The following is a 13,408-nucleotide window of genomic DNA, read 5'->3' on the forward strand; positions in this document are numbered from 1 at the left end:
AAATTAGCAGACAACCTTTCAACTGAATGGTGGATGGGCGGAGTATAGGAAATAGCACTTTCTGAAAAACTAATGCGACATGATAGAAAAGTTCGCAGCATAGCAAAAACAGACAAATTTGACGAGGTGTAGTACCCCTTCATAGTTTATATTAACAAAACTCTACCAGTTTTCTCTCCCCCGTTATCTCAGGTTTCACTATGGAGAGGGACTATCTTTCACATTAACACAGAGAATCTTATAGAAGGGCACAGAGAATAAAGTCATTGGGTAAAAAGTAATTATAAAACACCATTTTGTTTTTATTAAGGTTTGGATACAAGATTGGATTGTCAACATCATTTGTATATACAATGTACTCCATGTTTGTTGATTTTTCTGTATATCCTGAAAAATAAAATAAAAGATAATTATTTTTTTAAAAATTCTACAGCTGTGGCAGCCACTTATCATATCTTGCACCCAGATGTGCTGTGCTGCTGAGCACTGCCTTTGGAGCCCCTTGCTGGCCCCTGCTATGCTGTAGCATCAGGTGTCCTTGAAGTTTCTGGGTTAGGGTTAGGGTTGCAAGGAGATAATGGAATGCAGCAGCAAAAATGCTATATGAAACAAAGCTTGTAGCAAGTGCCATGCTGGTAGAAAGGGAGCAGAACTGTAGCAGGGGTCTGAGCCCTACAAGACACATCTATTTGTGTTTTATTTCTCTCTCCTCCCCTCCCCCCCCCGCCTTTTCCCCATCTGGAAATGCTGACAGGAGTCTGAGAGCATTTTAATCTGTGTCCCAGGTGTGCAGAGATCTTGGGCCAGGCTGTGAAGGAGAAAAGGAAGAACAGCTGGGCTGGCAGCTGTAGGATAAATTTATTTTTATGTATTTGTCCACCTTTTCATCCCAAGGGACTTAGAGCAATATCCATAGAGGTTTCTCAGCAGTCTTGAATCCAGGCCCTGGCCAGACAAACACCTTCTTAGCTTCAGCAGCGCAACCTACTATGCTCACTTTAGACCTTTCCCTGGCCTTCCAATGGGGAACTGAAGCTGAGACTTGTCTCAGAATGAAGATAGGTTTTCTAAAGCTAAGCCAGTTCTCTCTCCACTTGCAGCAGTTTGGCTTTGGAGTGGTAAAAGTGAGGCTGCTGTGCCTGGCAGGCAGGGTAGTGGGAGTGGCTGTTGAGAGAAGTTGTTTGGAGTGTGAGCACGAGTGGCCTAGGTTCAGAAGCACTCAGTGAATGGTACTTGTTATGCAGGATTTTTCAGAGTGCAAAATACTTTCCATTCTTACTTAACAAGCTTGGTCGCTGCATATATAAATTCAGTTAGGCTGAGGTGTGCCCAAGGTCACTCATCCATTGAGCCTAGTAGATGAGTAAAGATTTGAATGTGGGATAGATGGATGTTCCTGCTTGCCTTCAGGAGATTGGGACTGGTGGACTTTCAGTCTTCCATCTGTCTATTTATTTATTTTTTATTTATCTGTGTAGGTCACACTTCAGGGAAAGTGTTCTTAAAACAAAAACGTCTTCAATGATCGCCTAAACATCAGAATACTAGACGCTTGTCCGATTTCAATAGGTAACTGATTTCTGAGGCCTGCAGCTGCCAGACTAACAGAAACTATGATTCTCCAACTTCAGATCTAAACCTAGATCTCAGCCCACTTCTCAAAGCCTGTTTAGAGTCTGGGGAGTGTGGTTGGCCAGTGTCAGATTAAACACACCAGTGGCTTCTGTTACTCAGGCTTAGAAGGGTTTTGGATAAACTGCGACAGTACCTGATGTATGGTTCCTTCTAGTTTGGGGAAGGTTTTCTAAGCATTGACACTTAGTGGGGCTACGTCCCTTATTAATCACAGCCAGGTTAATGGTGAGACTCTTCTGTCTCCTTCTCTGCCCGCCTTGTCTGGCAAGACAAGAGAAATCGCTCAAGGGGGCAGAGTGGCTCTGGAGCGTCTAATTACCACTGAGCTGGCTGTCCTGTGATATTAACGAGTCGGCAGCATGTGTAGCCTCCGTGTGCGGCTCGCGGTAGATAGAGCCTTCCTCTGCGCACCGAGGGGAGCAGGAGGTTGAAAAGCTGTCGGAGAAAACGCAGAGGATTAATGGTCCCTCCTCTGTCTTAATATACTGAAGTAATTTCAGTTGATGCCGGCAGAATCGCTTCTGATTTACAACAAGTGTGAACGAGAGGGGAGTTGGCCCGGGTGACTCCTATTAAGGAGTTATGCCTCATTGCTACACCAGCTGCACGGTGGAGTGTCTGTATCTATGACAGTCAACCTTCAGCTAGCCTTGGGGATTTTCTTTAAATCCCTAGCCTACCCCTTTCTTAGGTTGGAATTGTAGTCTAAAAACACTGTATTTTGCAGTGCTCCCAGAAGGCACCTGGGCTCTGGCAAGCCCCAGGTTCTCAATTTGTCTGCTGGGACTGAGGCGCCTGGAAGAGAAGAATTAAGAACATTGGGGACTGGGGAGGGAGCAGAAAGAGATAGAATGACTTGCAACTCCCTCTGCCAACCAGGCTGGGTTCAAAGCGCTGGAAGCTCTATACAACTTCAGACCAGGATACCTAAAAGATTGCCTCATTCCCAAATAATCAATGCATTTTGCAGGAGAGGACATCTTGCAGATGCCATCCTTATCGAAGGGACCATTCCACACAATGTTAGAGCTAGGCCTTTAGTGTGGTGGCCCCTATCCTTTGGAACTCCCTCCCATTCTGTATCACATAGGCGCCTTCTTTGTTGTCTTTTCGGAGACTGCTAAAAATATCATGATGGCTGTGCTCTGCCACCCTAGTCAGAGGCAGCATGCTTCTGAAAACCAGTTGCCGGAAGCCTCAGGAGGGGAGAGTGTTCTTGCACTCGGGTCCTGCTTGCGGGCTTCCCCCAGTCACCTGGTTGGCCACTGTGAGAACAGGATGCTGGACTAGATGGGCCACTGGCCTGATCCAGCAGGCTCTTCTTATGTTCTTATATTCCTCTTTCAACAAGCCTTAAGAACATAAGAAGATCAGGCCAATGGCCCATCTAGTCCAGCAGCTTGTTTTCACAGTGGCCAACCAAATGTCTGTGGGAAGCCTGCAAACAGGGCAAGAGCACTCTCCCCCTCTGCGGTTTCGAGCAACTGGCATTCAGAAGCATACTGCCTCCGACTGTGGAGGCAGAGCATAGCCATTGTGGCTAGTAGCCTTTGATACCCTGATCCTCTGTAAATTGTCTAATCCTCTTTTAAAGCCCGCCAAGTTGGTGGCCATCACTGCCTTTTCTGGGACTGAGTTCCTGAAATATAAAACTTGCTCCGGGAGCGAGTTTGCTTTCTAAAATCTTTATCCCAGTTGTTACCTGTCTTGGTTCTGAGTTGATTTTATATCTGTGCTTTTGTCTTAAACTATTTTTATATTTTAATTGTGTTTTTTAAAATTGTTTTTATATATGCAATTGTTTTAACTGTTCTTATATATATAATTGTTTTATATATGTTAAAATATTGCAAATTGCTTTGAGATGCCTCATGGGAAACGATTCATAATTTAATAAGAAATAATAAACTACCAGCCATATGAAGGTCTGCATAATCTACTTTGAGGCACAGGAAGATTGGCCATTCCTGTTCTGGAGCACTGTCAGTTGACCTTTGCAGCAGGAGAGTGGGGAAAGAAAATGACCTCTTAAGCTGCCCTTGAATGAACAAAGGTGCCCACCATTAGGTGCTTCTGTAGATAAGGGCCTTTCAGGCAGATGTGTTTTATTTCCAACCTGTTGGCGCACACTGTATACAAGGGTACATTGCCTGATTTTTTTTTCCTCCGAGGAGAGTTGTGCTCAATGAGCTTACATGAGAATAACCAACATTCTCTATTTAATAATGTGAGGGTGGGTGAGATTGTGGCCTTAAAGTGCCCTTGCTCCATTTGGTCTCTGCCTGGCCTTGTATTTCAACTCAGAGCCTTTCTCGCTGGTGAGTCATATGCACTTGTAGCTTCCTCCGGCACTGAACCCTGCTTCGCTGTTTCAAGTGTTTTTTGAAGTGAAATGTGCCGATGTCTTTGTGGAAGTTCCTTAGGGGATTGTAGTCTGTGCCCTGCGACTGTCTTGGGAGTGCTGGAACAGATGGCGGCTCTTCTGTCCGAGGAGGGAGTTAAAACATAACAGTAATAATAGTAGAAAATAGCAACGATCAAGCCTGTCTGGATAAAGCTGACCGTGGGGGAAGTCCACAAGTGCTTGCAGCTTCTCAGTATGGCCCTTTCAGCGCAGTGGCGAGACCTGCTGGCAGAGAACACGATGTGAGGGTTGGGGACAGGATAATTATTTCAGCATGTGAGTGAGCTTCGAATGGGAACTGCCCAGAAGGAGCAAAGCAGATGAGTGAATTCTTTCTCTTTTTGTCTTTCTTTTTGGTATCTTTCCCTCCCACCCCCTTTATTTCCAGACGAGGATGAGGAGGAACTGCGCAACTTAGAGAGCCCCCTTGTTGTCAAGAAAAAGAAACGAGGGCCCAAAAAGCAGAAAGAAAACAAGCCAGGAAAACCCAGGAAGCGCAAAAAAATAGTAAGTTGTCTCCTTTTCAACATTATGCATAGGTATTATCACCTTTTTGCCTTTTGAAGGAGGGGGCATTTGAAGCTGTTGGGGCAACCACGATAGTGGCAAAACTGTCTTATTGGGACCTATGAAGAACCAGTTTGCAACAAGGGGCAGGATTCCTTGATGTTTCCCATTCCAGCCTCTCCAGTGTTGGAGAGCCCACTGGGATCAAACTGCAGAGTTTGGCACTGTACATACTGACTACTTCCTTGTTCAACTTACAGAGCTTATAGAGTATGGGTATGCAGAGGTGGGATTCTGTACTTGTTGAAGGGCATGGTGGATTGATGTAGGGGCACAAAGGGCTTGTATTTAACTGGGAATGGGTCAGGAGCCAGAGGCTCCTCATAGTTTATTTTCTCCATTTTGGGTGAAAGTGAGGTGTTTGTGCATGTCTCTAGTTTTCTCATGCACCAATCACAGAAACCCTTGGTCCTCCCTATCAGTGGTCTGCATCTCCTTGGGGACTCCCGCCTTGTAACAGAAGGTTTTCTGCCTGAGGCATTCTGCTGCTGAATCATCTCTTCAAGGTTTCCTCTTTTTTTGTGGGTTCATAGTAACCACAGACTGGTTATTTGCTAAGCCTCTTTATCACAGCATAATGGTTGTCCTTGTCCTGGCACGGGGCTTCTGTGCTCAACAGGAAAGCTGTCATTAATTAATGCTAATGATCTCGCTTGCTGTGTCCTCTAGCTCTCTGTCTTTCTCTTGGCAGGTCAGTGAGGATGAGTTTGAGTCCGACCGAGAGGAGTATCGGGCCAAGTCGGAGAGTGGTGGCAGCGATTATGGAGGAGTGGGGAAGAAAAAGAGAAGGAAGCACCGGGAGAAGAAGGAGAAAAAGACAAAACGGCGGAAAAAGTCGGAAGAAGATGGCGTGCAAAAGCCAAAGGTAAGGGCCCTTAAGAGCTCAGGGAGTTTTCCCCTTTGCTGGGGCTAGAGCCACCCCACCTCACAATTAATAGTTGCCAAATAGATAGGTTGGGATGGGAGGGGCAGAATGAAATAGAGGCCCAGAATAGATCATTTTGTGTTTCCACAGTCCTGTACTTTTAACCAATCCCCACACACCTCCCCCGTGCTAGACTGTGGTAGCACAGAGGAGAGAAATACAAAACTCGTACCACTGAGCAATGGTCCTCGGAGAAGGGCTGTAGCTCAGTGGTAGAGCATCTGCACTGCATGCAGAAGGTCCCAGGTTCAATCCCTGGCATCTCCAGGTAGGCCTGGGAGAGACTCCTGCCTGAAACCATGGGGAGCTGCTGCCAGTCCGTGTAGACACTCCTGAGCCAGATGGACCAAAGGCCTGACGTGGTAGAAGGCAGCTTCTTAGGCACCTGACAGTAACTCCTCCAAACGCCCTCCCTGCACTGTGTTGCTTCTGGATAATCCTAGCGGTGGGGACACCTGCCCCTTTATTCTTTTCAGCTCTGCCGGCTGGAAAAGGCCACAAGCAAAGGAGGGTGAGCAAGGCAGAAAGACCCAGCAAGAGAAAACAGAGGTCTGCAAAGGGGTTTGTGTGGGCTAGTAGCAGAGAGTTTCTTAGGCTCCCACATATCCTCTGCCAGCAGCTGCTTTGATCCTTCATCACTGCTCTTATTAATGGGCATTTATGGTGGCATCAGGGGCCCTGGCCTTGTTTAGTTTTTTTATTTGGTTAATATCCTGCATCTTCAAAACATAAATGCTCTCAGGGTGGCTCGGGGTTTAAAAAATTAAAATGATAGACTACAACCATACTAATACATAGTAATGTATAAAACAATAACAGCTGATGAAAAGCAGAAAGGCACATGAAACAGTGTAGAACTGCACACCTTACAAAGAGCCCATGTCATGCCAAAAAGACACCAAACTTCGCACCGTGAGCCTCCGTTGGGAAAGCATTCCAGAGTTGGCTTGCCGTAACCGAAAAGGCTCTGCCATGGATCACCACTTGCCTGCCTTGCTTCAGCAGGTGGAGAGACCCAAAGAAGGTGCTCTGAGCTCTTCGTAACTGGGCAGGTTTGCATGGGAGAAAGCAAATTTAAGATAGCCTTCTTCCTAGGCTGGAGCCTGCTGCTCCCTTCTAGCAAGCATTGTTCTGTGAGGACATACAGCAAATTGGTCCCCTCAGGGCAACATTTTAATATTTTGCTCAGAGTGCTCGCTGGGAGGTCTTAAAGCAGTGTTTCCCAAACTTCTGATACCTGAGGCATAGTATTGTTTCCTTTTTTTTTAATTAAAGCTGGAGTCGCACTTCATCCTACACTGAAAGAGCAATCAGCTGCCAGAACAGTGGTCAAGCATGCTTCTTACAACTGCGGATAGTCTAGTGATTGCAGCTGTCCTGGTGTCTGCCCTCCCCCTCTCCCAGCCATTCAGAGATAGAGGTTTTTGGGATGCTTGTGGGATTTTTCCATGTTCGTTAGCTGTAGCACAGAATGCATCACAAAATCCCAGGGCACTTTTCCTCCATCCCCTGGGATGATGTCACTGTCCATAAATTGGTAGAGTATGCTCCAGCAGGCACAGAGTGTTGGATGCATCAAACATGGTGGCTTAACTTGTCAAGGCACGTACTTCAGTTCCGCTCAGGGCACATTATGCTGATGATATTGAGACCCATTTGTATTTCCAGTACTGCACTTCCCCTCTTCCATAGTACAAGGCAGTGGTAGCACAGAGGGGAGATCATTGCCTTCAGGGACCATTGCTTAAAAAGTCCAAAATATCCTGAACTTTGTATGTTTCTTTGAAGGTGGAGCAGAAATCCTCGGCTCAGCTGCTCATGACATGGGGACTGGAGGATGTGGATCATGTCTTCACTGAGGAGGACTATCACACCCTGACAAATTACAAAGCCTTCAGCCAGTTCATGAGGTGAGTTTGGTGATGTGTGTCTGGATTCCAGGAGGGAGGGAGACAGAGGGTGAGGGGCAATGGGCTTCAAGGCCCACCTATTTACTAAGAAAACCAGAGACCCAATTGGTTTTTGGAGATGTAGGGTAGGCAGTATGAACAGTATTTAATATTCATGTAGATGTTAATCAGATGCCCCCCCCCCTTACTTCACATATGCATTACTTAAGTTCAGGAAGAAGTCCTTTCTCACTCACTCTCCCCTCGTTTTCCCACAAGGAAGATTGTGTTCAATTGAAACGGGAGGATGCACCAAGTCCTCCTCTGCCCTAGTAACATTAGTCAGCAACTTGGATGGCTTTAAAGGCTGATTAGATAAATTCAAAGAGAATGAGGCTGGCTGCTAGTCTCGGTGGCTATATGCTACTTCTTTCAGGATCAGAGGCAGTAATACCAGTTGCTGGGGAGCATGAACAGGCGAGTGCTGCTGTCCTCATGTCCTGCTTGCAGGCTTCTCATGGGGGCATCTGCTTGGCGCTGTAAGAACAGGATGTTGGACTATATGAGCCTTTGGTCCAGAAAGGCTCCTCTTATGGTTCTTAATGTTCCTTTGGGAGAACAGGTCTCAGAGAGGAGTACTCCTGACTTATGCTGCTTCTTGTCTCTGAGAACTGTACAGGAGTGTGAAAAGTTTATTAAACTGAAATAACAGCTTGCTTGAACATAGCCTGTCTTCACTAGCTGTAATAGTGGAATGGCAAAAAGGAAGTGTTGGAGAGTGGGAGAGATTGGAGGGAAGACGAAACAGACCTGCATGTGTAGCGAGGGTACTGTATGCTAGCTAACAGTGTCTTTCCAAGCTCACGTTCTTGTTAAATGCAAGTACTGGGATACCAAGCAGGCCAGTATCTGCATCCACAGACCTGAGGGCTTCTCTGGCTGTAAGCCTGTGACTCACTCCAGGCAGGGCTGGGTTCATGTCAGCTACAAGGAAGCCACCAGTGGCCTTGGCAGGCCCCACTGTATCTCCCTGCTTTGGCTTGGCGGGCGGAGATGCGTTCCACCGCCAACTACTCTCTGTGACCAATGGCAGAAATCCGGCACCAGCATTCATGAGATCTTGAGGCCACCTGGACTCGCCAGCTTAATCACGCAGTGATTTGTGCCAGGGGCTCAGGAGACAGGCTTACCAGTGGGGTGTTCAGAGAGTAAAACTCTCAGCCTGACTCTAATTAGCTCTAAATTGTTTGGCACTTGCCTGTACCTGAGGCCATTTGCCTTTCCTTCCTGCTGCTGCTGGGATCAGCCAAGTGTTCCCTCAAGGCCAACAAGATGGAGCTCCTGCTGGAAAGGCCCTTTGGAGCCATTTCACGTGTTCCTCGTAGCTCCCTGAGGGCTTAAGGATCTGCTGTGCATTTGTGAACAGCTGTGTTCCTAAAATGCAATGTATATTCAGGGTTTATAGAGGTCTCCAGCGCTACCATATGCTGTGGTGTCTGATAATGTGTTATCCTTCAGTGTGGAAGAGAAAGGAGAGTTTAGCACAGATATTCTGAAGAGTTGGAAAACTTGGGTTATCACAGGTGGCTGTTATTGGTGCTACTTCTGAAGATGCTTTGTTCCTGGAGAATCCCAATTTCTCTGCGGGAGAAAGGAGGAGATACAATCTGTGGTTCTTCCCAGCCTCACAGTGATACGATTCTGTCTTGGGGCACCCATCCATCTTTGCCTTCTGTTCTTTGTCTCTCTCTCTCTCTCCCCCCCCCAAACACACCCTGCCTCTTGATCTGTTTTTAATACTCCACTTCTGTCTCTTTCACTGGATGTAGAATTGCTCCCATATGATATTACAGTCCAAAATATTAAGTGACATTTGCTGGCCCTTTCCTTATGTTGTTGTCCTTGCCTCTGCCTCCCCATTTCCCTCTCCCTCTTCCTCTCCACGTTCTTTGTCAGTCTCTTGCCGCATGCAAGGCATGGCAGACCTGCTGCTGCTTTGTTTTATGCAGGCCTGTCTTTGAGCCCCGCCTATTTCCGGAAAGCATTTTGAAATGAAATAAATTCAGACTTTTTCCTTCCCTTCGGTGCAGGCACTTACCCTCTCCCCCTCCTTTTCAAAGTAAGAGCTCATATTTCTTTAATAGCATCCCGTAATAGCCTGCAGTGCACTATGGGCCGTGGTGACCATCAATAATTAAGAAGTAAAAACCAGGAGTCAAAATGAGATCATAACAGAACTCGGCATACCAGCTGCCTTATTGGGTCAGTTCAGATGATCCTTCAAATCATGGTCTGGAGGCTGGAGAATGTGTAATGGGCTTACATACTCTCTTCTCCACCTCCGTCCTCTCCTCTTGCATTCTGAGTTGTTCTAAACAATGTTGGCCATGACATCTGAATCAGGGAAACTATGGTTAGGGCTAAACCCCAAACTACGGTTTGCAACTCTATTTCAAATTATAGTTTGGCGATTACCCCTAACCATAGATTGGCCAATTCAGTTGTGTCAGAGTCTGGTTTGAACAAACTGGAAGTGTAGAATGGAAACTGGTGTCCAAGGAGAGGGAAAGGAGCCTATGGGCTGAGAGGATTGCTTGAACTGAGCAGTTGTTTGCCTGAGCCATTGTCTGCAATTTGCTAGACTTTTAACAGACTTATCTCTGCAGCTATGAGAATCCTCCTCCTTAGGATGGGGAGAGGAAACCTTAAGAAAGAAAGCATGGAAGTGCCTCAGCAGAAGCAGGCAAGGGTGATTCTTCTATTGTTAGCTAAGGTGAAACAAGATGACCTCTTGGCCCAAGAGGTTCCTAGTCCCCAATTTGTTTTGAGATAATGATAACTATATGTCTGTAGCATATGACTGGGTCACTCCATCACCACAAATAGAGTTTTACTAAAATAACCTGAAATAAAACCTGAAATTTTGTTACTGGGTGACTTAGCGCAGAGCCAAGCCACAGGTTGCTTTAAGAAGCCTAGCCTTTATGGCTACAATACTTGACTTGAATGTGAATGAAATCTCACGTGTGGGTAAGGTTCAGTGGAGCATGATTTCATTCATTTTAGGCTTCAGGGCCTTGCACATGGGGAGAAGTAGCAGGTTCAGCAATGTCAAGAGATCTATTGGAACAGATTTGTTTGTAAAGCATGAATTTCATTTGCAAAATGCTTAATGTAGGATCTTTACCCATTTGCCCTTTGAATAGCTCCTTGGCTGTAGGCCACCAGGATTCCTGTCTTATAGGTATGGGAACTGGAAGCTTAGTGGCAGTGAGTCTTGGCAGAGCTGGGGGCTTGAACATGAACATGGGTCAAGTTTTGCTGTGCTAGAAATTAGCCCCTATAGCGTCCTGTACATGGCTTTTCCATCAGACTGATGAAAACTCATATTTATGCCCGTTGCACAAGGCTGAGAATGTCTGCCAGCCAAAATCCCAGAGGGCCTTGTAGACTGGAGCCCCGGTTGGCTCAAACGTCAGCACGCTGGTTACTAGCACTGTGTGTTGACAGCAGATGAAGCGCTGAGGCTTGTTGGGGGCAGCGAGATCAAAAAGATGCAGCATCTGCAGTGAGGATTATTGCTAATGATGGATTTCTTGTGCTCCAGGGTTCTTGGGGCGGGGGCAGGATAGAAGGATGAAGGAGGAAGGGTGATCAGAGACATTGCCTCCAGGCCTGTACTGCAACATTGTGCTTTGTTTCAGTGAGTGTGGTGCTGGCCTCTGTTGGATTAAACAGAATGCTGGCCTGTTCTGGTTTGGCAGTTCTCCTCTTCCCCTGAGACTGATAAGAGCCAGGAGGAGAGAGCAACTGTAATCCTTGCCTTGCTGGGCTATGAGGTTGCCCCTGGAGGAGGGGCAGGCAGGGCTGATTTGTGTGTATAATGCTTTGGTTTGCTCTATGGAACAGGCTGCTTTCATATCAGATTGGTCCTCTAGCCTAACAGTTGTTTGCTTTGTGGTACATTAATACTTTTCAGGCCTGAAAGGAACTGTTAATATGTTTGCCTTGGATCCCAAATACATCAGGCCAGTTCTGAAATATTCCATTTGTGTGCTGACTTTGGGAATTTTGTCGCTCATTACAACCATACCTCTAAGCATCTCTTCACTGTTAAAAAGAAAAAAAGAAGAAAAAGAACACCACCAAGATAAAAACATAAATTCTTCAATTTCTGTCTTAAAAGGAGCTAGGTCTTTTGCACTTGCTCTTTTGTGCTAAGAAAGTGATTTTGGGCATTTTAACACTTCAGATAGATGGGTTCCTTCTGATGCCTGATCTAAATTCATTAAGGCCCAGTTGATGACAATTGTGAGGGGGATCGAGGGCAGGATTTAATTGCTTCTGGATTATATAAACTGGTCCAGATGTGTGTGGGCTGCCCAGTTTCTCAGTCCTCTCTGGTCTCAGCATTCATCTTAAATAAATAAATAAATAATAAAAAGTGTTTGTTTCAAAGCAGTAGCTAGTGTAAGGATTTCCAGGCTTTGCTCCTTAGTTTGGAATAGGATAAGGCAATTGAAATGATTAAGAAGGAGTGACTCCCCTATGAGGAAAGATTACAACATTTGGGGCTTTTTAGTTTAGGGAAAAAGGCAAATAAAGGGGAAAGGTATGATGATGAGAGCTACAATGCCTGGTGTGCATAGTTATGTATGGTGTGGATAAAGTGAAGTTGTTCTCCCTTTCTTACAATACTAGAACCTGGAGCAACCAAAGAAGCTGAATGTTGGAAAATTCAGGACAGACAAAAAAAAGTACATACATTAGTTAAACCATGGAATCCATTCCCATAAGATGGAGTGATGGCCACCAACTTGAACTGCTTTAAAAATGGTTAGACAAATGGAGGCAAAGAAGATTATCAGTGGCTGTAAGCCCTCCATGATGGCTAAGCTCTACCTCCACTGTCAGAGGCCGTATGACTCTGAATGCCAGTTGCTGAGAATCACAAGTGGGAAGAATGCTGTTGCACTCAAGTCCTGTTTGCAGGCTTCCCTTAGGCATCTGGCTGGCCATGCACAGTATGGACAAAGTGGATGCTGAACAACATGGTCCTTAGGTTAGATCCAGCAGGGGTCAGTAACAGAGGAGATCTGTGTGACGCCCTTCCCTGGCTCTCCCTGTCAGGTTCCTACCTGCTCGTGGTTACTGCCTGTCACTAGGCACCACCAGGGACTCCACCAGTCCGGACTGTCGGTTTCTCTCCCCGCTCTAGCACAGATCTCAACAGATCCCCCTGCTAGGCAGCACCACCAGTCACGTCCTATAACCAGTATTCCCAGAGACTCTGCCTGAGTCTCTCTATCAGGTTACCTCTGTGACTGAGTGCTTAAGCTGTCCCCAATCCCTTTGATCTTTATATATAATTCTGGTTTGCTCTGAATACTTGTGGTGTTATATTATCCCCTTCACCACTGCCACCATTTATTACCCTTCAGCCTTGGTATTTACCTTGCCCTCCCTTCTGGTCTGTGAAACCCCAGCCAAGGATCAGGCCTTTGGTAAACCAAATATATTTATTAAATAACAAAGATAACAAGATTACTTTATAAAGGCACTTAAGCATATGGTTTCATCTATCCCTGAGGTACTGGTCTTAGTATTAATCCGAACTCCACACTCTCCTCACATCCACCAACTCTCCACCCAATCTCCTCTCAAAAACCCACCAAAACAACCCACTAACATCCACCCAGATTCAACTGTCATCCTTCCATTTATACTCTCCAGCCATCCAAACACTCAGCCAATCATCCAGCATTCTACTGCCCATTCACTCCCCCCTCCTCTTTCACTCCACTTACCATGTATCTTCTATTCAAACAGCACTTACCATATATACACTAATACAGGAACATCACATTTCCCCCCCTTAAAATAACGGCAGAGTATTATTCCTGTTCCAGGATTCATACGCCGCGTTAACAAATACAACAAGTTTCTCTGGGGAAAATGTCTTTCTTTGTTCCTCCGTCTGGTCACGTC

At 46.0% G+C, this 13,408-nt stretch overlaps 1 protein-coding gene across 1 annotated transcript in view; it reads left to right on the plus strand.

Annotated features, from left to right (window-relative positions):
* Positions 1 to 13,408, plus strand: part of CHD3 (chromodomain helicase DNA binding protein 3) — a 92,376-nt gene that overhangs the window by 12,444 nt on the left and 66,524 nt on the right. The window contains exons 2-4 of the mRNA XM_061589795.1: positions 4,428 to 4,546; positions 5,298 to 5,471; positions 7,320 to 7,441. Coding sequence (XP_061445779.1) covers positions 4,428 to 4,546; positions 5,298 to 5,471; positions 7,320 to 7,441 — 415 coding nt within the window. The remainder of the gene's footprint in view (positions 1 to 4,427; positions 4,547 to 5,297; positions 5,472 to 7,319; positions 7,442 to 13,408) is intronic.

The sequence above is a fragment of the Rhineura floridana genome, chromosome 11 (assembly GCF_030035675.1).
Source record: "Rhineura floridana isolate rRhiFlo1 chromosome 11, rRhiFlo1.hap2, whole genome shotgun sequence".
Taxonomy (NCBI): domain Eukaryota; kingdom Metazoa; phylum Chordata; class Lepidosauria; order Squamata; family Rhineuridae; genus Rhineura; species Rhineura floridana.